This window comes from Saccopteryx leptura, chromosome 1 (assembly GCF_036850995.1).
Source record: "Saccopteryx leptura isolate mSacLep1 chromosome 1, mSacLep1_pri_phased_curated, whole genome shotgun sequence".
NCBI lineage: Eukaryota > Metazoa > Chordata > Mammalia > Chiroptera > Emballonuridae > Saccopteryx > Saccopteryx leptura.
The window spans coordinates 88,688,044-88,715,057 of NC_089503.1; the positions used below are offsets into that span (position 1 = coordinate 88,688,044).

General features: G+C 35.9%; 1 protein-coding gene across 4 annotated transcripts in view; it reads left to right on the forward strand.

Annotated features, from left to right (window-relative positions):
* The window catches only part of DYNC2H1 (dynein cytoplasmic 2 heavy chain 1), a 320,182-nt gene that overhangs the window by 101,436 nt on the left and 191,732 nt on the right, over window positions 1-27,014 (forward strand). For all 4 annotated transcript variants that reach the window (XM_066371476.1, XM_066371485.1, XM_066371494.1 and 1 more), the window contains exons 49-57: window positions 811-1,059; window positions 1,564-1,672; window positions 4,893-5,006; window positions 6,023-6,165; window positions 9,887-9,968; window positions 12,339-12,493; window positions 13,416-13,553; window positions 24,663-24,776; window positions 25,864-26,024. In XM_066371476.1, the coding sequence (XP_066227573.1) occupies window positions 811-1,059; window positions 1,564-1,672; window positions 4,893-5,006; window positions 6,023-6,165; window positions 9,887-9,968; window positions 12,339-12,493; window positions 13,416-13,553; window positions 24,663-24,776; window positions 25,864-26,024 (1,265 nt within the window). The remainder of the gene's footprint in view (window positions 1-810; window positions 1,060-1,563; window positions 1,673-4,892; window positions 5,007-6,022; window positions 6,166-9,886; window positions 9,969-12,338; window positions 12,494-13,415; window positions 13,554-24,662; window positions 24,777-25,863; window positions 26,025-27,014) is intronic.

Sequence of the window (27,014 nt, forward strand, 5' to 3'; positions counted from 1 at the left end):
TGAGTCCTATACCAGGGAAGTCTGATTCAGTAGCTGGGGCCCAACAAATCTGAATTTCTAAGCAGCTTTCAGGTGATATTAGTGCCACTGATGTACTGAAACCCTGAATAGTGCTGTCCTAGACAGTTTGTTAATTTTAATTACATTAAAGAAGAAAAAACAGTGTTACATCTGATTGCTTTAAAAATTAATATTTGTATTGGAAGTTAGTGTGGGTTGTATTTCAAGAAAAGTTTTTCACATCTGGTGATTTGATTGATTTGCCTGGAACAGATATTGCAAAGTTAGGAATGCTCAGAGTTAAGTATGTGCAGTCTAGTCTTCTCTCTCTTCCTTCACCCCATCGCATAGTTCATGGCAGGGCTGACTACCTGTGTGTGACTTTTCACTCATCTTCAAGCAGATGAGAGTTCAAAAAATACTTTTTAGGCACTAGGCTTCTAGGTTTTGGATTGTTATGTATGGTCTGTGCACACTGATTTGATTTTTAACAACTGGTAAAATTTGAGAACTTATAAAGTTTTTATAATTAGCCTGGTGTCTCACACTGCTTTTTACTAATTATAGTAATTGTGAAGTAACTGATTATTGTGGACCCTTGAACTTGTTTGATATCATATACATTTTTCTTTAGAAAGTGCCATTAAGATGGATTATTAGAGAAACTATAGAGTGTGTGATTTCATGTAATCACTTAACCCTTGTCTTTAGTGCATCAAAAGTTAATATCTTAATCCAGATATTAACATTTTTATTATGTAATTTGGGATTTTATTAATTATAAAATATTCTTTGTGCTTTTTTTAAAAGGGTCTTATTCATTATGGACGAGATAACCAGAATTTAAATATTTTACTTTTTCAAGAAGTCCTGGAGTATATGTCTAGGATAGATAGAGTGCTGAGTTTTCCTGGAGGTTCACTTCTACTAGCGGGACGCAGTGGTGTGGGCCGTCGGACCATCACTTCCTTAGTCAGTCATATGCATGGAGCAGTGCTCTTTTCTCCAAAGATGTCCAGAGGATATGGACTCAAGCAGTTCAAAAATGATCTCAGATATGTGAGTTACTCATCTTTTGCATTATTTGATTTTAAATCACAATTAGTTATTATTCTTTAAAGATTTTTAAGTCTCTGATATGCAACAGTCTTTGTTTTAATTTTGACTATTTCCCCATAATTATTAGAAAATCATATTATTACATACAGATAAGAAAGATACCCTTATTAGTATTTCAAACTCCTGAAGATAGAATGTTACATGGACATGAAAGAAACAAAAGGAAGGAATTTATATGGGATATATATGGGTTTATCTAAAAATTATCTTCTAGCTTTTGTTTATTGTCCTAGATATAAAATAACTAAAATTCCCCCCAAATAGCATTTGTTCATGGTCTGGATTTACTTTCCAAACTATATAACTAACATTTGATTTTTAATTTTTATTACTAATATACAAATAAAGAGAGAGGAATAATGTGACTTAGCTTGCATACAGAATGAAACTTTGTAATGGTCCCCGAAATGTTCAACGGTACCAAACTCACCCTCGGTTGTGCAGGTGCTGCAACTCGCAGGCGTTGAAGCTCAGCAGGTAGTGCTGCTTCTTGAGGATTACCAGTTCGTGCATCCTGCATTTTTGGAGATGATCAATAGCCTTTTGTCTTCAGGCAAGTGATTGGCTGCTATTCATAGAAAATTAAGTTATAATCTAAAAATGATGCAAGTAAAATGTCCTTGTGTAAAATTGTGTTTCAGAGAACTTTTGACACAACTTTGATTAGGGTAACATGGGGTTAAACATTCTCAGAGCAGGAGAATTAAGAAACTTTTTCTATAAAACCAAAAGATTGGAGAATTATATAAAATTGTTATTATAAATGAATTATTAGTGAACATACTGAAAGAGTGTTCTTCTCATTTGCTTTTGGTGATCTGTTATAACCTTTTGGGAAAGTTAATAACCCGTACTTACTTTAAAAAAAATGCCATATCTTTTGATATAGTGAATATCTGTAGAAGTTTAACCTGCAGAAATTAAAGAACTAGTATGTAAGAAAATATGTAATATAATTTACAATAAACATGTGTTCCTTGTTAGTGGTATGGTTGATTAATTATAGGTTAGCCTTAATGTGGACATATGAATACAAATCTATTCCAGATAATATGAGATCTTACTTTTCTCAGGTCATGGTATACTCCTGTTGTTTCTGGAACCACCTGACCTTTCTGGTGGTTTCCTGGACAGAATATCTTCAGTTTCTCATATTTTCCTTATTTTGAAAACTTAGGAAATTTGTTAGAATCTCTTTATAATGAATAATCACTATTAGTAGAATTTGTATGTGATAGGTTAGTTTTTTGTTTTTTGTTTTTTTTTCTGAAGCTGGAAACGGGGAGAGACAGTCAGACTCCCGCATGCCCCCGATCCGGATCCACCCGGCACGCCCACCAGGGACGATGCTCTGCCCACCCAGGGGGCGATGCTCTGCGCCTCCGGGGCGTCGCTCTGTTGCAACCAGAGCCACTCTAGCACCTGGGGCAGAGGCCACAGAGCCATCCCCAGCGCCCGGGCCATCTTTACTCCAATGGAGCCTCGGCTGCGGGAGGGGAAGAGAGAGACAGAGAGGAAGGAGAGGGGGAGGGGTGGAGAAGCAGATGGGCGCTTCTCCTGTGTGCCCTGGCCAGGAATCGAACCCGGGACTCCTGCTTGCCAGGCCGACGCTCTACCACTGAGCTAACCTGCCAGGGCCTGATAGGTTAGTTTTAAACTTAGACCAAGAGTCTTTATTTATTTAAGTACAAAGTAAAGCTTGTTCAATGCGAGTTTCAGCTGTATCGGTTCTTCCATTATGGGGACCCTAGTACAGTTAAATGGCACTCATGTTTGACTCAGTTATTAATAAATCCTTGTTTTGTAACATGCTAGGTATATTTTGGATAAAAAGTCTTTTCTTTAGAATTAAACAGCTTTGGTTGAAAAGGCTTTTAACTTATAATGTGAAGTATTTATACTTTAGTGTCCAAATGAGAAGTGTGTATTAGGTTTCTAGTTTGACAAGTGGTAGGTCAATTTCTGTTTAAAAAGTTAGGGGTTAATGGCACAGTGAAATTGGTAGGCCTTGAGCAAGCTTGAAGTATTTGTGGTCTTTTTACAGAACTACATCTTCTGATTTTTAAGGTGTATATTCTACCATATTTTTCGCTCCATTAGACACACCTGACCATAAGACACACCTAGGGTTTTAAGGAGGAAAATAAGAGAAAAGATATTCTGAACCAAATGGTGTGTTAAAGTATTTAATAAAATGCTGTATTTTTTGCTCCATAAGATGCATGGGCATTTTCCCTTCCATTCTTGGGGGAAAGAAATTGTGTCTTATGGAGCGAAAAATACGGTAATTCTTGCACATTGCTTAAATTGTCACTAGATGGAGACCTTGTTCATTTTGACTGAGATGCTAGTGACTAGCAGACCAGCTTACAGGCTTTTTTTTCCCCCCTGAAAGCAAACAGCTGGATAAGCATTCACCCAGTAATTATTGTATATCATGATAAATTGGTCTTTATTTTCAAGATACAAGTGCAGAAACCATAGCTAAAGTTAAATTTTGCCAATGTTTTTGGCAAAAGATATGTTTGAGAATACTTCCAGAAAAGGTATTGAATAGGTCTTTGTCACTTTTTAAAAATAATTTCAAATTCTTACTCCCTATTTTGTGTGATATATAAGTAGAGTCAGATTTCTTCGCTAACTTAAGGTATCAAAAGTATCTTTGTATGGCTGCAATTTAGAGAAAGACATAAATGAAATGTATGTGTGCATCTGTTTGAATATGTACAAGCTTGGTGAATTGTGATGGTCTAATACTCTGAGTTGAGCCTAAAGAAAACTAGAAATCAAGCTATGATGGGCTTTATGTTAGTACAGTGATTTGGATCTATAGCAAAAGAATTTTCACTTAATCTTACAGTTTCTATAAACTATAGCTATATTGGTTTAACAAATATTTATTAAACACCTGTTATGTGCTGGAGCCAGTGCTAAATATTGGAATTATGGAGGTGAGTGAGACATGGTTCAAGCCCTCTGGCAAATGCTTGTAGTCTTAATCAACTTGCCTTTCATCAGTCTGTTGTCTAGTAGCGGTTCATAGATTAGTTCTTCTGATTTCTAGTACAAATTTATTCATCGATCCATTCACTTGTTTATTTATTGATCTAACAAGTTTGTGTTCTTGATACTTTGCTAACAGAGTTTCTAGGGTTAATATCGAACATGATCAAGTATTTGTCCTCTGGGAGTTCAAAATCTAATTGTCTGGCAAGAGAAGTAATTCATTCATTATTAAAAGATGTGATAAATGCTAAATAGTGACATTTTTTTATATTAAGTGAAAAAGAGTCTTTTACCTAGCATATGGTGGTAAGGAAAGGCATGTGGGCATAGCATTCGGCAAAATAGTATCTTGAATGATAAACGTTAAATTTGGAGGAAGATAAGTGTGATCTGAGAAAGAGTATGGGTTTATATTTCCAGAAAGAGAGAGTATTTCATTTTATTTGTGGAAAACAAAGAAGTTCATTGAGGTTAGGACACAGGTCTTATGCAGGAGGGTTGACTGAGACCTAGAAAGGCTGATAAATGGATAGATTATGAACTGTCTTGAATGTCTTGCTTAGGAGTTTGAATTTTATCAAATGAAGGCAAAAGATATAGATTTATGAATAATACTGATGTGATAAGGTTTGTATATTTTTGGAAACAAAGATTGACTAAGGGAAGATTACTTAATACAAAAATTACAAGAGCATTATGTACATAAAATATATTTTGAATTAGTGTAATACAGTTAAAATTCAAAGGAATGTGATATTTTTCTATAGGTGAAGTTCCTGGACTCTATACCCTTGAAGAATTAGAGCCTTTACTGTTACCTCTTAAAGATAAGGCTTCGCAGGATGGAATTTTTGGACCAATTTTTAATTACTTCACATATAGTAAGTGACATAATTTACAATCAATTCAAACTCTGGTTTATGTGAATCAAAAACCATTTAATTTAACCTTGTTTTCTATAGATTCTTTTATTCTTTTTTTGGAGGGGGGCAGCATTTAGAAAATAAAATAGCCTAAAAGCTAATCTAAAATAAAAACATGTTAGCAAGATTTTATCTAAAGGGAAAGATGAAACTGTAATGTTTTTTAAAATATTTACTTTGGTGCTCTTTTTTTCATGTGGTAAAATTATGGCTTATACATCTATCTTAGAGAATTAATGAAATATTTAGATTGTGCCTGACTCTATAAATTTTTTAAAAAATGTGTAACTTATTACAGAAGTTTTATGTGTACTGAAGATATCTGAAATTGACTAAATAAAAAATAAGACAAATATAACAACGCTCAGATATTATTATTACGTTTATCTTTATTTTTCTAACGAACATTTATTATTGGTGGAATTGAGAAAGTTGTTAAAGGGCTACCTTCCCTTCTCTCTCTTTGAAGTTTACCAGGAAATTCTACCACACCTTTAAGAAACAGATCATCCCAATGCTACTTCAAACTCTTTCAGAACATAGAAAATGAAAGAAAGTTTCCAAATTCCTTTTTAAAGGGAAAAGATCTTTTTCTTAAAACAAAACCAGAGATCAATTTTGCTTGTGAATATTGAAATGAAAATACTTGAAAGAAAATTATAAAATAGAATCCAGTATTAATTTGAAAACGAACACAAAACAGTAATATAGTATACACACTTACCTTCTTCATGACTATCCTTCTGGGTATTTTTTGTTACTATGTGCGCATATACAGACACATACATACAGGTATTTTTTAACTAAAATAAAAATCATACTGTAATACTGTTGTATAACTTTCTTTATTTAATAATTAGCTCCTACTATTACATTTTAGAAAATTTTAATCTCATAAAACTAGACCATATGTAGGTTTCCCTAATTATTATTACTGTAATATTCCATAATTACAATTTTCTTATCTTTTTTAGGAATTCAACAAAACTTGCATGTTGTCTTGATAATGGATTCTGCAAATTTAAACTTCACAATAAACTGTGAGAGTAATCCAGCATTGCATAAGAAATGCCAGGTGTTATGGATGGGGGGTTGGTCAGGTAGCAGCATGAAGAAAGTAAGTTTAACATTTTAATGTGAAAATAAAAGATAACCACATTTTTTTGAAGTTATTGATTTTCAAAACTTCCCTTTGGTGTTTGATATAATAATTGCCTCAGTTGTGGCACTTGGACACATCTCATGTTTTAGGATAACTCTATTTTCTTTATATTCTTGTATGATAGTTGAGTCTAGAATTTTAGAAGATTATGTTTATAAGAACCACAGAGATATTTACTGGGCTATAAAATATGTGTATATTTCACTAGCCTATCGTAGGCTAGCTTATAATAAATTACAGTAATAATTTAATAATTTTTTTAAATTAAAAAATTTAATTCTTTAAAAGAAATCTATCACTGCTATGCAATGTGTGTTAAATAAGAGATGTCAGACATCCAAGTTGCAAGGCTGAGAAAGCATCTGGATATGTGTACCTGGAGTTCAGGGCATACAGGTAAAACTTTGGGAATTAGACTATAGGTGGTATTTAAAGCTATGATACTAAATGATGTCACCAATTAATGTTGACAAAGAGGGAATAGAATAAAGACTGAACCCTGGAGCACTTTAAAATTAAGAAATAGAAATGAACAATAGAAACCTGCAAAGGATACTAAAAAGGGGCTGCTAGGGGATAGGAGGAAAACCAGGAGAGCATGAAGACAAGCCAAGGCTAGAAGCCTAGAGGCCAAGCCAAGCCAAGTGAAGCCTGGCAGTCAAGCCCAGAACCCAGGCGAAGACAGCAGTTCAAAGGAATGAGGAAGGGTTAACTAGGACACATAAAAGTAGATGAGGCCTGGAAATTAATCATTGGATTTGACAACATGGAGGTCATTGTTGATTTTGATAAAGCAGTTTGAATTAGTAGTGGAAAAAGCCATATTGGAATACATTTCAAAAAAAGTGAGAAGAGAGGATACAAGAAAGTGAATATGGTCACTTTTAATCATTTTTTTATACAGTGGAAGAGAGAAATGAGTCAGTAACTGGAGGGAGTAAGCATAAAAATATATATTTGGTTTTAATATAGATAAACCATAGCCTATTTATATGCAAAACAGAAGCAAAAATTTTAGGTTTCAGGAAAGAGGAAAAAATTGTTAGAGTACTATCTATCATTGGGTAGTGGGCAGCATATGAGTCTAGTACACAGACGAAAGGGTTAAGGATTGGTCTTTGCTTGGAGAATGAAAGTGTCATCCGTAATAACAGGAAAGATAGCAGCATACAGGGGCATAGGTCCAAGGGCTTGTGAGGTTTGGGGAAGTTTTAAGTACTCTTTTTATTGTTTCTATTTTCTCAGTGAAATAAGAAGTAAGATTATTAGTTGAGAGAAATGTTGAGGAAACAAATTTTGGAGTCCTGAAAAGATAAAAGAGGGTATGCAAAATAATAGTTAATAGAGTAAAAAAGTGAAAGGTTTAGGAGAATGGATTATAATAGGAGGGTAGCACCAAGGGTTCACTTGAGGGTAGTGATCATGAAGTCCAGTTGAGGCCCATCAGCAGAGTTGTATGTTTTTTCTCTAGTCACAAGTGCACTCACAGGTGCAGACCTACAATAGGGGTCTTCATTGAACCAGGACTGGAGCTTTGCTACTTGAGTATATGACAAAGCAGGTGAAGGCCAAGGAATTTGAGAAAGATGGTAAACGACAATGTAAAGATGGTCAAATTGATAGTGTGGGCCTTAGTGAGGTCTAGGGAGTATTGAGTTGTGAAGGGAATGACCTGGAAGACTGGAGGGTAGGCTAGAAGAGTGAGAGGTTTGCAGGGACTAGGCAGTGATTTTGGTTATTGTTAATGACAAGCTTTCAGGATATGACCATTTGAGGTGGGGGTGGTGGCTGAGAACAAAGTAGTGGATAAGATAGTAGGAAGAGGGGATTTCAGGGAATTAATAGGGTTTAAGTATGCCCATTCAGTTTTAGAAAGTGCTATTTTTATCTCCAAGGAGGGAAAGTGGAGGCAAAGGAGAATAAAGGCAAATCCCTCAGACAAACTCTGCCAATGTAGGGTATTTTTCAGGAATAGACCTTTTGTTTTTCCTCCTTGGCTTTATTAAGGTATACTTGACAAATAAAAATTGTGTTTGTTTAACAGAGGTGGATTAAGATGGTTGAGGCCCCAGACATAGAAGAAAATATTAGCCCCCTTAAAAAAGAGAGAGACAGGGAAAATAAAAATACATGTTAACCATATTTTAAAATAAATAAAAAATATTATGTGCTATTAATGTTAAAATTGCACATATAAAGCCAAACTTGGTGTCATTAGAGAAAAGTGTAAAGTTGGGGTTTTGCGGGGCCCTTTAGAAGTCGGGGCCCAGGGTGCGCGCCTGGCGCGCCTGGCGTTAAATGCCTCTCTGATATTGATGCTGTACAGTGTGATGCTTCCGTATGTGTATACGTAGTGAAATGTTTACTACAAACTAGTTAACGTATGACATAGACTTTTTTTCTTTTTTTACAGAGACAGAGGGAGAGAGGATAGATAGGGACAGACAGGAATGGAGAGAGATGAGAAGCATTAATCATTAGTTTTTTGTTGCAACACCTTAGTTGTTCATTGATTGTTTTCTCATATGTGCCTTGACCATGGGGCTACAGCAGACCGAGAAATCCCTTGCTCAAGCCAGCGACCTTGGATCCAAGCTGGTGAGCTTTGCTTAAATCAGATGAGCCTGTGCTCAAGCTGGCGACCTAGGTGTCTCAAACCTGGGTCTTCTGCATCCCAGTCTGACACTCTATCCATTGTGCCACCGCCTGGTCAGGCTGGCATAGAGAATTTTAAAGAAAGCAAGTTTCAAAGAAACAAATTTCCATTGATTTAAAAGTGTAAATTTAAAATATTCTCACAGAATTGTCACTGTTTTGTTAGAAATCAGTGAAGGTATCTGAGGAAAAAAACGTTCTCTGGCTTGAGGATCATGGCCCTTTTAGACCTGTCGTTAGTTTGGGGATCTTTGACTCACATTCTATGCAGTCTGAGAAATTCAGAAAATGAGTTTTTTGACCTAATTACCTGGATTACTTGTGCTTTCTCTTGCTGTTAATGTTATCTGGATTGGGTAAAAGAAGTTGAAGTTTTCTGGCTTAGTTTTAAAATTTCATAGTTCTATTAATTTTTTTCCAGGAAGCTTAAGAGTTTTTATATATTTTAAAATAGTAATGCTATAAAATTGTCATTTTTCTTCCTGCAATAATAATGATTTGTTTATGAGGCTTTATTTTCTTATTTGTGATAGTGGCAAAAACTTATTTATTCCTAGACAATAGATAGTTTCTAGAATTATCAATTATTAAATTTTTATTTGCTTTCAGTTACTATTCAAGAAAATAAGCAATGCCATGTATGCATTTTGTTTTATGCTAAATATTTTCATTGTTATGTGATTTTAAATGGCATTTTTAATTATTTTCTAATTTAGTCTAGATTGTGATTTCTTTCACTTAATGTCTAATCTTTAAAACAAGATACTGGAGCTTTTCTCTAAGTGTCATTAATTTACATTCAATTAATGGTTGGTATATGTCAAAATATTGTCTAAGAAATAATGTCTTCTAAAGATGAATATATTATTTTTTTCTTTTAGTCTGGAAAGACTCCTATGTGGCACGTGCAGTTAATACTGTGTGTGTGTATGTGAAATGTTTTTAACCTCTCATATTGAATTTACTTACTTAAATGTTGTTATACTGAATTGAGGTTTAAAGAATAATGTTTCTTTTTTAGATACCTGAAATGTTATTTAATGAAACAGATAGTGAAGAAAAGTGTAGTGACAAAAAAAGAAAAGAAGAAAAAAAATATTCAGGTAATTTTGATGAAATTATAACTTTTTTATTTCTGAAATGGCCATCTAATGTTACAGATCCATTAAAGATTCACAATGATTATGAATTTCAATAATACTAAACTGACAAAATTATATCTCCTTTTGATGAAAACTGAACTTTAAAGCCTTTTTAAAAAAATAAATGTTTATTTAAATGTCATGTAGGACCTACTAGAATATCTATTGTTTGAATGTAAGAATTTAATAATTATATATTTGACTCTGATGATCTGAATGGCTTCCTTATATTGCTTAGAGCAGGGGTTGGGAACCTATGGCTCTTGAGCCAGATGTGACTCTTTTGATGGCTGCACCTGGCTCACAGACAAATTTTTTTTTTTTGTATTTTTTCTGAAGCTAGAAATGGGGAGAGACAGTCAGACAGACTCCCGCATGCGCCCAACCGGGATCCACCCGGCACGCCCACCAGGGGGCGATGCTCTGCCCCTCCGGGGCGTCGCTCTGCCAAGACCAGAGCCACTCTAGCGCCTGGGGCAGAGGCCAAGGAGCCATCCCCAGCGCCCAGGCCATCTTTGCTCCATTGGAGCCTTGGCTGCGGGAGGGGAAGAGAGAGACAGAGAGGAAGGAGAGGGGGAGGGGTGGAGAAGCAGATGGGCGCTTCTCCTGTGTGCATTGGCCGGGAATTGATCACAGACAAATTTTTAATGAAAAAAATAATAACGTTAAAAATATAAAACATTCTCATGTATTACAATCCATTCATTTCCTACCACTCATGTTAATGGTTGCGGGTGGCTGGAGCCAATCACAGCTGTCCTCTGGGACAACACCAAATTTTTATTGGATAATGCGTAACATACATGGGTTGTTGTATGGCTCTCACAGAATTACATTTTAAAATATCTGGCGTTCATGGCTCTCTCAGCCAAAACGGTTCCTGACCCCTGGCTTAGAGTCTTTGGCTAGTAGCCTAAACTTTTCATATAATTTTATTATTTATATATGTCATGGTACTCAATTTATACCTGAAAAAGTTTTATGATATTCTTTGAGTATGGACATTATATTTTTTTAACTATAACATTCTCATTATTTTCTCCAGTTCTAAATTAACTTTGACTGTGGTCTCTATATTTCTTTTATATGATAGCATATTCATTCACTTATTTATATAACATCTAATCATCAAGTATTTTTATTTTAGCTACTGAGCTGTATGCTAGAGATGACGTAGGAGCTAATTGTCTAGTGATAGCAAGAATTATGTTGTATATAAACATAAACCTCTGACATAGTAAGATAAGTGATGGTAGACATTTTTATGAAGTACTTTGGAAAGTGAAATTTTTAATTGACAAATATTATAGGAAATGGATATTGCCCACACAGGCAATTTAGGGATGGGTATTCTTGTTAGAATGCCTAGCATGGAAAAGGCTTGGAGAAATAAAACAGGAATTTTTATGGCTGAAACATATGAGGTATAATTAGTAGATTATTGGATGAAGAGTAAAAGATAGGCAGGATCAAGTAATAACGAGCCTTCTATGTAATACTAAGGAATTTGTATTCTAACTGGTGGGTGATGTGGGGCAATTGAGAGATTTTAGTAGATATGTAACCAGAGTCTCGTTTTTAGAAAGAGAAATCTCTGGGTCCAGCTATTTATTCGGTTAATGACAGATTGGTGTAGGGAGAAACCAAAGGCACTTGGACCACTATAGAAGGCTGTTGCAGTAATCTGAGAGGGAGGAATGGACTTGGTGAGATAATAGAGGTATTCTAAAAGGACTTCATTATTTAATTACTGTGGCATACAAGGAAGAAGGAGTCAGAACTTTTCTCTGGTTTCTGGCTTAGAAAATTTATTAGAAGTTGATTTTATTAACTGATGGAAGTAGATTGTGGCAATGAGAGGAAGATGATGTTTGGTCATGGATGTGTTGAATCTAATATGAACATATTCTTAGTTTTTTGGCATTTGAAATCCTGCTTTTTCCTGTGTCAAATGGGAGTGAATAGGTATCTCTTTTCCATTCAAGCAATTTTTATTGGTCTTACTTCTGGATTACATAGGTTCTATAGTTCCAATTAATTTATATGCTATGACAACTTGTAGATTTATCTTTCTTGTTGCAATAAAAGTGCAGGGGAAATAAATAACAATGGAAGGAGAAAGACCACTGGAATTAAATAACTCAAAATTCATAAGGAAAATAGAGATATGGATAGATAGCTTAAGAATGCTTATATACCTTTACACAAAGATATCTCATAGTTACATAGGTGGAAGAACCTGGCATGAATTAAATATAATTAATACTATTTTCTCTAATTCTTAATAGGTCATTCATATATTAACTCATTTTGTTTTCTATCTCTTTCTAGTTGATCCTGAATTTTTAAAATTATTTTTATTAATCCACAAATCTTGTAAAGCATACGGTGCTACACCAAGCCGATATATGACCTTTTTACACGTATATTCTGCCATTAGTAGCAGCAAGAAAAAAGAGTTATTAAAAAGACAGAGTCATTTGCAGGTATAATATTGGTAATATTTAATTATTTTATCTGTCTACAATCCATGTATTCTGTGGCATATATTTCATGTAAATAAATATTGTACTAGATTAAATTCCTTAAAACAATTTCATTTACCTACCTATATTGCCCACTAGATGGTAGTAATGTTTTTGTTTTCTTTCATTATTTTTATATGGTATTTTTGTGATTTTATAGCTTATGGTGCTGTCTTTAAAAGTCTCTCACATAAAAGCATTATTAGAAATTCAGAAAAATCTATTAATTAAAACATATAGAGGATTATACTTTATAATAAACATTAAAAGTATATTTTGTAAAATATTCTATTCCTGTCACTTAGTACATTCTGAACATTTTTTCTTTCTATATTTCTCTAATTACAGAGCATAAAGTTAAATGTGGCATTCAGATTCCAGCCTCAAAAATTGTTAGCATTTCCTCTTCAGAGTTTTAGCTTCTCTTTGTTAGTGTAATAAACTAGGATTTATCTTAATTGGCAGTTATCTTTATCCTTCTTTCTAATGATTCACTCTTATTTATGCTAAGCCATTAACTATACATGCTTTGGGAGGTTTAATTTCCTAATTTAGTTCTCTATGATGCTGTGGACAAATCACTTCAACTTGCTGAGTTGCAACTTAATTTTGTCAGTGGTACTTGTGTGTGTGTATTAGATAAATATATCTTTAAAGACCCAGCATGGTGCCTGTCCTCAATGTGGATTCTTTTACAACATCTTAATGATTATACAATCGAATAAAGCAGTGTAATTCGCAATAAGAAAAAAACCTACATTTACTTGCAAATGTTTTATATCTGTACATTTACACTTTTGCTTTACTGTTATAGGCTTTATTTACTGTGTGTGTATAAAATTTCTTTTTAAAAATATTGCTAATCGACATTTTATTTCTGTAGGCTGGTGTATCTAAACTAAACGAAGCGAAAGCTCTTGTGGACGAACTGAACAGAAAAGCTGGAGAACAAAGTGTATTACTTAAAACTAAGCAAGATGAAGCAGATGCTGCCCTTCAAGAGATCACAGTGTCTATGCAGGTGATGTTTAGAGGAGCACAAAATGCACATAGGGAGACCATTTTATACCTGATTGTCAGTCAGAGTGAGAAGCAACGTTTTATGTGATTTAAACAATGTTGTCTATGCTGAGTCAACCTGATAGTATCATCTCCTTGATCTTTGTGGAAGAGCATGATGTTTCCTAATAGTCTTTTAAATCATAACTGTATTCTCCTCAATCATATAATAATTTACCCAAACCCTATAAATATAATAGTATAAACACTTAAAATTTATATATATATTTGTCTGTAAATAAGAATATTTGTTTACCATCTGCTATTTAAGTTGATATTTTCTTTTATTTTCTTAAAATTATCTCTTTTAGGCTTTAAAGATTTATCCTGCCTTTAAAGTCTCAAAGTCTCAATATTTGCAAAATAAGTCTTTATTCATTCTACTTACACTTTTATGATCTTTTAAGTATTTTGATTGCATCCGCTTTTGTCCTTGCTTTTCTTTTGTTAAATCCTTTCAAAGATTTCTCAGGTGTTCTTTTATATTTTCATACCTTCATGATGCTCCAGCATGTTCTTACTATTTATTATTATTATTATTATTATTATTATTATTACAGTGGTACCTTGAGATATGAGTTTAATTTGTTCTGTAACCGAGCTCATCAGTTAACTTGTATATCAAACAAGTTTTTCCATTTAAAATAACAGAAATAAATTTAATCCATTCCAGCCCTGTGAAACATCCCCAAACCATCCTAAATTACGAAAAAAAGACATTATTTATTTATTTATTTTATTTTTTTTATTTATTGATTTTTAGAGGGGGGGTGGAGAGAGCGAGAGAGAGAGAGAGAGAGAGAGAGAGAGAAAGAGAGAGAAAGGGGAGGAGCAGGAAGCATCAACTCCCATATGTGCCTTGACCAGGCAATCCCAAGGTTTCGAACCGGCAACCTCAGGGTTCCAGGTCGATGCTTTATCCCACTGCGCCACCACAGGTCAGGCGACTTGTTTTTAATTAAGAAACACACATGTTTACTTTACCAGTGCATAACAAAATATATGAAATAAAAGAAAAAAGTGTTATTTAGTACTGTATTCTTACCTTTGGAGACAGACGAGTGCAGCTAATGGAGGTGAATGGTGGAGGAGGAGGGAGGGAGGAAGGGATACAGGCACTGTAGATACATAAAGTAGAACTGCACTTTCTTAACACTAAATGTAAACTAAAACTGCATTTTCTTTACTTTAAACAAAACTAAAATTGCACTTTCTTTAATTAAAATGAAACCACAAAAACTTAATTGTAAAAATAATGCACTTTCTTAACTTTATTTTTTGGGTTTTTTTTTTTTACTTTTTTTTTCACTTTCTTAACTTTAAACTTAACCTAAGCTTAACATTACTGTACGTATTTTTCATTTAATTATCACCTGCTTTTGCCTTTCTGGCTGCATTTTGGCACTTTCACTTGCAGGACTTTTGAATAAAAATCTATCCAAAGAGGTTTGCTTTTGCCTGCCTTTTAAAATGTTACAGAAATGTGACAAGTGTCATTAAAAAGTGCTGAAGCACGACCAGTTGAAACTTTTTCTGGGTGTTTCTTTTCAATGAAACTTGAAAGCTTCTCCCACATTGCCAGCATGTCTTTAATTTCACTTGTAGAAATCACTTTCTCCGACTCGACCTCCTCCTCACTACTAATCTCTTGTAGAAGTTCCATATGTTGCATCATCTGTAGCTCCTTCAACTCCTCAGGTGAGAGTTCCTCCTCATGTTCCTCTTCGAGTTTGTTTACGTCACCTTCATCTACCTCCATACCCATCGACTTTCCAAGGGACATAATCTCCTCCAACACTTCTACCTTGGTCTCTGTCTCTGGTTCGAATCCCTCGAAGTCCCTGTCTGCAACATCATCAGGCCATAACTTTTTCCATGCCTAGTTCAAGGTTCTTCTTGTAACCTCTTGCCATGCCAAATCAATAATGCATAAACATATCAGGATGTTGTAGTGATCTTTCCAAAACTCTCGAAGGGTTAGAATTGTATTCTCAGTCACCTCAAAATAGCGGTGGAACAAGTGCTTTGTATAAAGCTTTTTAAGTTGGAAATGACCTGCTGATCCATAGGTTGCAAGATTGAAGTCATGTTGGGTAGGAAGTAGAGGATTTTCATAAATTTGAACTTATCGAGAATGTCATCTTCAAGGCCAGGTGGGTGGTCTGGAGCATTTTCAAGGATTAGTAATGCTTTCGGCAGGAGTTTATTTTCTTGAAGATATTTCTTCACTGCAGGACCAAAGACGAGATTTACCCATTAATAAAAGCTGCCACATAACTCATGCCCTAGCATTGGCACGCCACATAACCTGAAGTTTTTCTTGAAGAATCTTGTGAGTCTTAAAGGCTTGAGGTTTTTCGGAATGATACACTGGCAGTGGCTTTACTTTATAATCACTGCTAGCATTTGCACACAATGCAAGGGTCAGACGGTTCTTCATGGGTTTATGGTCTGGCAGCTTCTAATGCTCTGTGATGATGAAAGTCCTCTGGGGCATTTTTTTCCTAAAACAATCCTGTTTCGTCACAGTTGAACACTTGTTGGGGGATGTAGCCTTCTTTTGCAATAAGCGCAGCAAAATGTGCGATGAACTCCTCAGCTGCCTTAACGTCAGCACTCGCAGCTTCACCATGCCTCACCACCAAGTGGATTCCAGATCTCTTCTTGAAATTTTCAAACCAGCTATGACTTGCGCTTTAAACGTATCTTCTTCTTCTTCTTCTTTTTTTTTTTTTTCTGAAGCTGGAAACGGGGAGGCAGTCAGACAGACTCCCACATCAGACTCCCACATGCTCCCTACCGGGATCCACCCGGCATGTCCACCAGGGGGCGATGATCTGCCCATCTGGGGCATTGCTCTGTTGCAACCAGAGCTATTCTAGTGCCTGAGGCAGAGGCCATAGAGCCATCCTCAGCGCCTGGCCAACTTTACTCCAGTGGAGCCTGGGCTGCGGGAGGGGAAGAGAAAGACAGAAAGGAAGGAGAGGGGGAAGGGTGGAGAAGCAGATGGGTGCTTCTCCTGTGTGCCCTGGCCTGGAATCAAACCCGGGACTCCTGCATGCCAGGCCCACGCTCTACCACTGAGCCAACCGGCCAGGGCTCTTAAATGTATCTTCTGTTGCCTCTTTTGAGGTTGATGGTTCTTTCTTCTTCAAGTCGCTGTAAATAATATGTGCCTTTTCGCATATTACAGTCTTCGTCACTGTATCTCCTGCCAGCTCTTTCTCTTTCACCCACTCTGACAGAAGCTTCTCCATTTCTTCATGGATATTTGTCCTTAATTGGGACAGAATTGTACTTCCTTTCATTGGATTTGTGCTTTTGATGGCATCCTGTTGTTTAAGGATGGTACAAATTGTAGATGTATTGCAGTTGTACCACCTTGCCAGTTTAATCACTCGTACACCACACTCATGTTTTTCTATTATTTCTTGCTTTACTTCTATCGACATCATTCTTTTCTTCTCCTCACCACTGTACTTTACACTCACTTTCTTCGGCCCCACGATAGCACACAAAAGAAGTTAGTAAAAAAATGCAAAAATGATGTGAGAATGAATAAAGCGCACAAGATTTGACTTGATTCTGCGGGTAACACGTGAGAAAGAACGAGATGCTGGTGTTGTGCTGCCGATGCTGGACCCATGCACCAACATGCCAACTAGTGGCAGCTTCCTGAATCATAGCTCTTATCTCAGAATTTCACTCGGATCTTGAACAAAAATATGAACTGAGTCGCAGCTTGTATCTTAAAGAATTTGTATGTTGGCCTGCTCGTATTTCAAGGTACCACTGTGTTATTATTAAGTGAGAAGTGAGGAGGCAGAGACAGACTCCCACATGCACTCTAAGATCCACCTGGCAAGCCCCCTACCAGGCAATGCTCTGCCCATCTGAGGCCGCTGCTCCATTGCTCAGCAACCGAGGTGTTTTAGCACCAAAAGGGAGGCCATGGAGCCATCCTCAGGCCGGGGCTATCTTTGCTTGAATCATTTGAGCCATGGCTGTGGGAAAGAGAGATAGAAGTGGGAAGGAGGGTAGAAGTAGATGGTTGCTTCTCTTGTATACTCCAACTGGGAATCAAACCTGGGATTTCCACATATCGGTGGATGCTCTACTGCTAAGCCAACTGGCCAGGGCCTACCTTACTATTTACTACTAACTACATACTGACCCTCATTAAATCCATCCTTTATGTCCTTCAGCCTTAATTTCTCCTCTGAATTTCAGACTCAAATATCTAATAATCTGTTAGACATGTTTTTGTGGAAGTCCAATTAGAATTACAGTTTGAAAAAGATTCAGAACTGAACTCATAATTTTTCTCTTCTATACAGTGGTACCTCATCTATCATGGAGGTTAGGTTCCAGAATCCCCCACAATAGGCAAAGTCCATGAAGTAGTGACCTTATATTTATTTTATTTTGTTTGTTTGTTTTTTTGCATTTTTCTGAAGCTGGAAACAGGGAGGCAGTCAGACAGACTCCCGCATGTGCCCGACCAGGATCCACCTGGCACGCCCACCAGGGGGCGATGCTCTGCCCATCAGGGGGTCGCTCTGTTGTGATCAAAGTCAGTCTAGCGCCTGAGGCAGAGGCCATGGAGCCATCCCCAGCGCGTGGGCCATTTTTGCTCCAATGGAGCCTTGGCTGCGGGAGGGGAAGAGAGAGACAGAGAGGAAGGAGAGGGGGAGGGTTGGAGAAGCAGATGGGCGCTTCTCCTGTGTGCCCTGGCCGGAAATCGAACCTGGGACTTCCGCACGCCAGGCTGACGCTCTACCACTGAGCCAACCGGGCAGGACCATCTTATATTTATTTTATTATTTATATATTTTTAAGGCTTTATAAACCCTCCCCACACTCTTATAAACCTTTCCCACACTCTTATAAACACTTCCTATGCTCTTAAGCACTTTCTACACTCTTAAACCTATGTAATTTTAACAACATATAAAATTCTATTCACCAGTGGGTATTCACCAGTGAATATACTACAACTTGAATGATGAAGATGATAATGAATTAGCTGTGCAGTGCTGATGACGATTAAGGTGATGACAATGAGATGAATGTACTGCACAGCCAAGAAGAACATTACAGCTCATCTGCTGTATGCTACATATTTTATTTTGATTTAATATTCTTTTAATATGTTTTAATTAATATTTTTAATATATTTTTTATATTTTGATTTTTTCAGGCTAGAAAATGCTTACTTTACTGCAAAAATAATTAAAATAATAAATATGTAAAAATGCTTATATACTGCCAAATCTTGCAATATAGTGAAAAATCCGCGATACAAAATTGGATATATACAATTTAAAAACCTGCAATACAGTGAGACAGCAAAAAGTGACCTGTGATATGACAAGGGACGACTGTATTTCTTTCCTTGGGTTTTGGCACTACAATATAGCTAATTATTCAGACAGAAGTTAAATCATATTAGACTCCCCCCCCCCCCAGTTCTTACATGTAATGAATCATTAAATTCTGTTAGAAATAACTCCTTGATTATGTCTCCATGTTGGTGATTATTAAACTGACTTCAAGCCTCACCAGGAAGTGGTACAGTGGATAGAGCATCAACCTGGGACACAGAGGACACAGTTTTGAAACCCGAGGTCGCCAGCTTGAGCGCGGGCTCATCCAGCTTGAGTGCAGGCTCACCAGCTTGAGTGCAGGGTTGCTGGCTTGAGCATGGGATCATAGAAATGATCCCATGGTTGCTGGCTTAAGTCCAAAGGTTGCTGGCTTGAAGTCCAATGTTGCTGGCTTGAGCCCAAGGTCTCTGGCTTGAACAAGGGGTCACTCACTCTGCTGTAGCCCCCCAGTCAAGGCATATATGAGAAAGCAATCCATGAACAACTAAGGTGCTTCAGTGAAGAGTTGATGCTTCTTATCTCTATCCCTTCCTGTCTGTCTGTCCCTCTCACTGTCTCTCTCTCTCTCACAAGAAAACAAAAGAAAAAAAATCCAAACTTCAAGCATAATACCTCTTTTATTTAAATTAACTAAAATATTTAATGTAATTAAATATTGTAAAGCATGTAATTAAAGGACTTCAAAAAGCAGATATCTCGGCCCTGGCCGTTTGGTTCAGTGGTAGAGCGTCGGCCTGGCGTGCAGAAGTCCCGGTTCGATTCCCGGCCAGGGCACACAGGAGAAGCTCCCATCTGCTTCTCTACCCCTCCCCCTCTCCTTCTTCTCTATCTCTCTCTTCCCCTCCCGCAGCTGAGGCTCCACTGGAGCAAAGATGGCCCGGGCGCTGGGGATGGCTCCTTGGCCTCTGCCCAGGCACTAGAGTGGCTCTGGTCGCAACGGAGCAACGCCCCGGAGGGGCAGAGTATCGCCCTGATGGGCAGAGCATCGCCCCTGGTGGGCGTGCCAGGTGGATCCCAGTCGGGCGCATGCGGGAGTCTGTCTGACTCAATCTCTCCCTGTTTCCAGCTTCAGAAAAATACAAAAAAAAAAAAAATTAAAAAAAAAAAGCATGTATCTCAAAAGTATATGGCACAAAATTTCTTAAAAATAATTAAGTTGGAAGAAATGATTTGAGACTTATAGAGCTACAGTAATGAAGGAACTATCAGTATAATAATAGACATAGATCATTGGAGCGTTCTGGAGCCTAGATATAGACTTGCACAAATGATTTTATACAAAAATGCCAATAAAATGGGGAAAGGATAGTCTTTTTAAAAAATGGTTCTGGAATATTTTTATATCCACATGGAAAGAAAAACTCATATTTTTACCTTAAAATTATATTAAAATTAATTTGATACAGATTGTAGATATACATGTACAGCATAAAATTATAAAATTTTGGAAGAAAACCGGAGAAAATCTTTATGATGTTGAGTAAGGTGAAGATTTATTAGATGTTATACCAAAGTAGAAGAAGAAAAAAATTGTTATGATGGGCCACATCCAGTTAAAAACTTCTGCTCATTAAAATAAATTGTGAAGAAAATTAAAAGAGAAGTTTTAAGCTGGGAAAAATTATTTATAAAATATATATCTGATAAATGACTTTTATCCACAATATAGAAAATATTTTAACTCAATAATAATAAACAATACAATTTTTTAATTGGGCAAGAGATTTGAATATATTCTTTATGAATGAAGACATGTGAAAGGTCAGTGAAGACATGAAAAGGTACTCAGCATGATAGTCATCAAAAATATAATCTCCTTGATTTCAGTATTTGACCTCATTCTGGTCCTCATTCTGCTCGGTAATCCCAAATCCAGAGATTTTTTTACTTAATTTCTCTAAAAGATAATCTTTCATCCAGTCTTCTGCTTAGTCAGGAAGGAGAATGGCATGACTCCACAAACTACATATTTTCAAAATTAAAAATAAAAATTCTGGCAAGATTTTAAAGAGCACCAACTAGCTATTCTTAAATTTTTATCAGCCATCTAGAACATTCTCTGCTAGTCTCCTGACTTGTTTTTTTCTAATCCTGGGATCATTCATCACCATTTGGTTTACTCCATTGTCTCTGTGACGTTGTCCCCAAGAGCTTCTGGAGAAAGGATACATGAGAAACAAACTTTGAGATCTCACACATGTGCTCACTCTGTGCTGTCCTTGGGTGGTTGGGTGGGTGCTGAGAATGAATAGGATTCTAGGTTGGGATACGTTTTCTTACAGACATTGAAGGCATCGTTCCATTATTTTTCTGTCTTCCATTGTTATTGAAACACTGAAAGCTCTTTTAATTCCTGATCTTTTTGACATGAACTGCCTTTTTTCCTCTTAAAATCTTTTCTATCTTTGTTTTCCTTGCTCTGAGAGTTATGACATCTGCCTTGGTTTAGGTTTATCTTCACTGTGCAGAACACCGTGTGGATTCTTTCCACCTGAAAACTTATTTTCTTCAGTTTGAGTAATTTACTTAAATTCTTTTCTTTTTTTGTGATAGAGACAATGAGAGGGACAGACAGGGACAGAGAGGAAGGGAGATGAGAAACATCAATTCTTCGTTGTGGCACTTTAGTTGCTCATTGATTGCTCTCTCATATTAAATTATTTTCTTTTTTTTCTTTTCTTTTTTTTCCCCCATTTTTTCAGAAGCTGAAAACGGGGAGGCAGTCAGACAGATTCCCACATGCGCCTGACCAGGATCCACCCGGCATGCCCACCAGGGGGCGATGTTCTGCCCCTCTGGGGTGTTGCTCTGTTGCATCCAGAGCCATTCTAGCGCCTGAGGCAGAGGACACAGAGCCATCCGCTGCGGGAGGGGAAGAGAGAGACAGAGAGGAAGGAGAGGGGGAGGGGTGGAGAAGCAGATGGGTGCTTCTCCTGTGTGCCCTGGCTAGGAATCGAACCTGGGACTCCTGCACGCCAGGCCGACGCTCTACCGCTGAGCCAACCGGCCAGGGCCAAATTATTTTCTTGATAATTCCTTTTCCTCAATTTCTCTGTTCTTGCTTTTTAGAATATTTATTTTATTTTCTTAGAGCTTTCTGGTCGCTTCTCGCTTCTCTAATTTTCTTGTTTCCTAACCTGTTTTATTCTTTATCTATTTGCTTCAAAAGTTTCTCTCCTTTATTTTCTGATATATATATATATATATATATATATATATATTTTTTTTTTTTAGAGAGGAGAGAGAGAGAGACAGAGGGAGAGAAGGGGGGAGGAGCTGGAAGCATCAACTCCCATATGTGCCTTGACCAGGCAAGCCCAGGGTTTCAAACCAGCGACCTCAGCATTTCCAGGTCGATGCTTTATCCACTGCGCCACCAGAGGTCAGGCTCTTCTTTATTTTCTAATTCTTCTGAGTTTTTCATTTCTGTTATATTTCAAGATTTTTTTAAGCTTTTAAATGTTTTCTTTTGTCAGTGTTCCTTTTTCTTTTGTTTCAGTGTTGCAGCAGCTCTACTTAGCATTTGGAGGATATTTTATGAAATTTCATTTTTCTTGAATATATATATATATTTGCTTCTCACTATTCATACAAGGGTCATTCTTTTTGTCTAGTCATCTTTATTGGAAATCTGAATATGGGAAGGGGACTTACATATTGAGAGCTTCACAAGAAGGTTATCCTGACTGATTTGAATTCCTTAATAAAAAGATTTCTCCTGATATATCAAAATAAATTCAAGGGCATGTGTAAAATTTTAAAAGGCAATATTATTTCCAGATAATCGATCGTTATGTTCGCATTTATTATTTCCAACATAATTTTATTGAGTTCCTGAACTGATAAATAATATATCAGAAAATCAAATATAGTTTTAATACTATTAAATTTTAGCACAGTTTTTTCTCAAGGTAGTTTAGAACCAAATTAATATAAATATTTACTTAAAGTATCAAGCCATTTTGATTGTTAAAAATATCTGTCAAATACTTCTAACTTTTAAAGATTAATATGAAATATGAAAAAACTGAAGGCTAGATAAAGGATAATACTGTTAATACTTATATATTTATAAAAGGAAAATATTCAACTCTGTGTGTGCCTGTGTACTCTCAGACTGGTGAGCATTAGTAATATACACTGAGTGTTGTAATACTCTTTCTCTGGGATAGTCTAAGAAGAGGTTTTTCCAAGACTTGACTACTTGATTAATTTTGCTTAATGGTAAATAGCAGACATTTCTGTTTGTTATTTAAAAAAAATGTAGTCTGGAGAGACAGTTTAAGTACCAAACAGCAACTTCTAAAGCTTATGACATAAAGCAAGTACAAAGTAACACAATGAGAGCTCAGAAAAGGATAATTTCCAGTTGGAAGAGAAAGTTAATAAGAGAAGAAGCATATCAACTGAGCCTTTAAGGGAGATTTTGACTTTAGGAAATGGAGAAAATGCTTCCCTCTTTAGGAATAGTGGCGTTGATACAAGGGTAGAGGTTCTGATGGAATGTAGGAAATTTGACTGAGCTGGTGATGAGAAGGTGCCTGAAGATAAGAGGGGAATATACGGAAAAATTGGTTGGTTCAGTGAGTCTCAGTTTTGACTACAGATTGGAGCCACCTGGGAAGTCTTTAAAAATATCTGTAGTCTCGCTGCATCCAGACTAAGTATATCAACATATATGGAAATAGGACACCAGGCATTAAGTTTGAAGCTCCCTGAATTTATAAGATAGTTGAGAACACTGCTGTAAGGACTTTTAACAGGTTTCTTAACAGATTTTCTCTTTGGTTTTCTGTTAGTATAAATAAACCAAGTACAAACATTCATGTTATTCTAGCATTTTTATATATGTAGGACCCTGATTCATGAGTAAAGAATTCATGTATTATTAATATATAATTTAATGTGTTCTTTGAATTTTTACTAATTTTTACATATATTTGCCATCAAATTGTCATGATTTCAATTAATTTTCTCTAAAATACAGAAATACCAACTTCTAATATACTAGAGTCTGTAAGAATTTTAGTTTCTACTATTGGAATTGCAGAAGACTTCATTTTTAGTTTTCTTTTTTATGAAATGAACGTAATAATACTAACCTCTCTGGGTTATTTGTTGCAAAATACAATATTTTGTATTATGGTCATTTCCTAATTTATGCATTTCTGACATGTTTGGTTTTTATATAATCATTTAACGCTTTGCTGTTCAAAAATATTAAAACAGTAAAGCATAGCAACTTTCTTTCTGATAGTAAATATAGAGTAAATTGTATCATTGGTTTCCTAGGCACTTTAGAAGTTCTTATGTCAACATTAGAAAAGCATTTTATAGAAAATGTCATTTTAAGTAACATATTTTCTTGCATTGGCCAGTGGCACAGTGGATAAAGTGTCATTCTGGAGTGATGAGGTCACCGGTTTGATCCTGGGGATCTCCCAGTCCACCCCTCAGGTCACCGGTTTGAACTCTGGTCAAAGCACACATGAAAAGCGATCAATGGGGTGCACAACTAAGTGGAACAATGAATTGATGGTTCTCTCTCATTTCCTCTCTCTCTTCCTATCCCCCTTCCTCTCTCTCAAAATATATAAATAAATAAAACTTGTAGTTTTGGTATCATGCTTTTCAATACTGAGTGCATTAAAATTTATCAGAATGCCATTTAAATATTTCTATAGGATGCTAGTGAACAAAAGACAGAACTTGAAAGACTAAAGCACAGAATAGCAGATGAAGTTGTTAAAATTGAAGAAAGAAAAAACAAAATTGATGATGAATTAAAAGAAGTTCAGGTAAGTTAGAAAAAGGAAACATAAGAGTCATTTACATTTTTGGCTTCCAGTTTTAAATAGAAGTTTAAACATGATTTACTGAAGTAATTTTCTAATAGTATTACCAAATGTGGCTCTTGCTGGAATATCAGTTGTAAAAGAGGAGCAGGAAGGAAAGTCTCCCATAGAAGGAAGTAAATTACTCATGGTAATTAAAAATAATCTTTGTTTTCTGTCAATCACGTTGTTTTGACTGTAGAGAAAAAAAAATGTAAGTACTTTTTTTTTAGGTCTGTGGTCTCAAAATTTATATTCTAACAAGTAGTAAGTAAGACCCATGTTATTTTAGTTTAAATCTTGTACTTCAATTGTTAGTTTCAGTAGCTCTTTTCCTTTTTTTTGCCTTATTTTCCATTATTTAAATAATGTTTAAAAATCTTTTTCTCTCTTAAACTCAGTGTTTGTTTTTTCAAAATTAAGTTTATTGGGGTGACATTGGTTAATAGGATCACATAGATTTCAAGTGTTCATTTCAATGATTCATAATCTGTATATTGACTTGTGTGCTCACCACCCAAAGTCAAACCATTTCCTGTCACCATGTATTTATATTTAGCTCCCTTTGTCCCCCACCACCCCATTCCCCCTTCTTTCTTGTAACCACCATACTGTTGCCTGTGTCTATGAGTTTCAGTTTCATATCCCACATATGAGTGAAATCAAATAGTTTTTAGCTTTTTCTGACTGACTTATTTTGCTTAGCATATTCTCAAAGTATTGATAAATTAAAACAAGCTCTTAGGCTCATTTTCTGCAAACTTGACTAAATTCACTGGTCACATAATATAAATAGCCTTGAAAATGGCAACTTGTTGCAAAACAAATTAGATTTTCCAAATGAGACTGTTGCAGTTTTTGGTGACAAGTACTCTTACTTTCTCATCTTGAGCTGTACTTTGTGCTTTAAAGCAATCTGATACTGAAGAGAAAGAATGTTAGTAAATGGAGTCATTTTTATTTGAATGAAAAATATTCAATAATTTTTAAAGAGCTAACAATTTTTTCATATGTATCTTTTGAAAGTAAAAATACCCCTTTTGTTGTTTAGCCTCTGGTGAATGAAGCAAAACTAGCTGTTGGAAACATTAAGCCGGAATCTCTTTCAGAAATTCGCTCACTGCGGATGCCACCTGATATAATCAGAGATATCCTTGAAGGAGTTTTAAGGTTGATGGGTATCTTTGATATGTCTTGGGTGAGCATGAAAAGGTAAGACTTTGAATTTGTGAAAAATGTTATTTCATCAATGAATTACACATTCCCTTTATTTTAAAATATTTGTTATATTGTTTCTTTTTTTATTTTTATTTTTTATTTTTTTATTTTTTTTTATAAATTTTTATTAATGTTAATGGGATGACATTAATAATTCAGGGTACATATATTCAAAGAAAACATGTCTAGGTTATCTTGTATTAAATTATGTTGCATACCCCTCGCCCAGAGTCAGATTGTCCTCCGTCACCCTCTATCTAGTTTTCTCTGTGCCCCTCCCCCTCCCCCTAAATCTCTCCCTCCCTCCCTCCTGTTTCCTCCCTCCCCCCACCCCTGGTAACCACCACACTCTTGTCCATGTCTCTTAGTCTCGTTTTTATGTTCCACCAATGTATGGAATCATGTAGTTCTTGTTTTTTTCTGATTTACTTATTTCACTCCGTATCATGTTATCAAGATCCCACCATTTTGCTATAAATGTTCTAATGTTATCATTTCTTATGGCTGAGTAGTATTCCATAGTGTATATGGTGGTTCCTCAAAAAACTGCAAATAGAACTACCTTATGACCCAGCAATCCCTCTACTGGGTATATACCCCAAAACCTCAGAATCATTGATACGTAAAGACACATGTAGCCCCATGTTCATAGCAGCACTGTTCACAGTGGCCAAGACATGGAAACAACCAAAAAGCCCTTCAATAGAAGATTGGATAAAGAAGATGTGGCACATATATTGTTTCTCAAACTACTTCATCTGATGTACACTTTGCTCTGATATTTTGAGATATTCTGTGAAACAAATATCGAGATCTATTATTTTCCTTTCTCCATAAGTGATTGTTAAAAGTGTCTAGAGGAGAAGAAGAAACCTTAAAATCTATAAGGATGTCTTGATATCATCACTTATTTGGTCTTCACACAGTACAGAGCATTGTGTTTACTGCAGTTCAGTGATGAAGAAAATAGGGTCACTAGTCTCA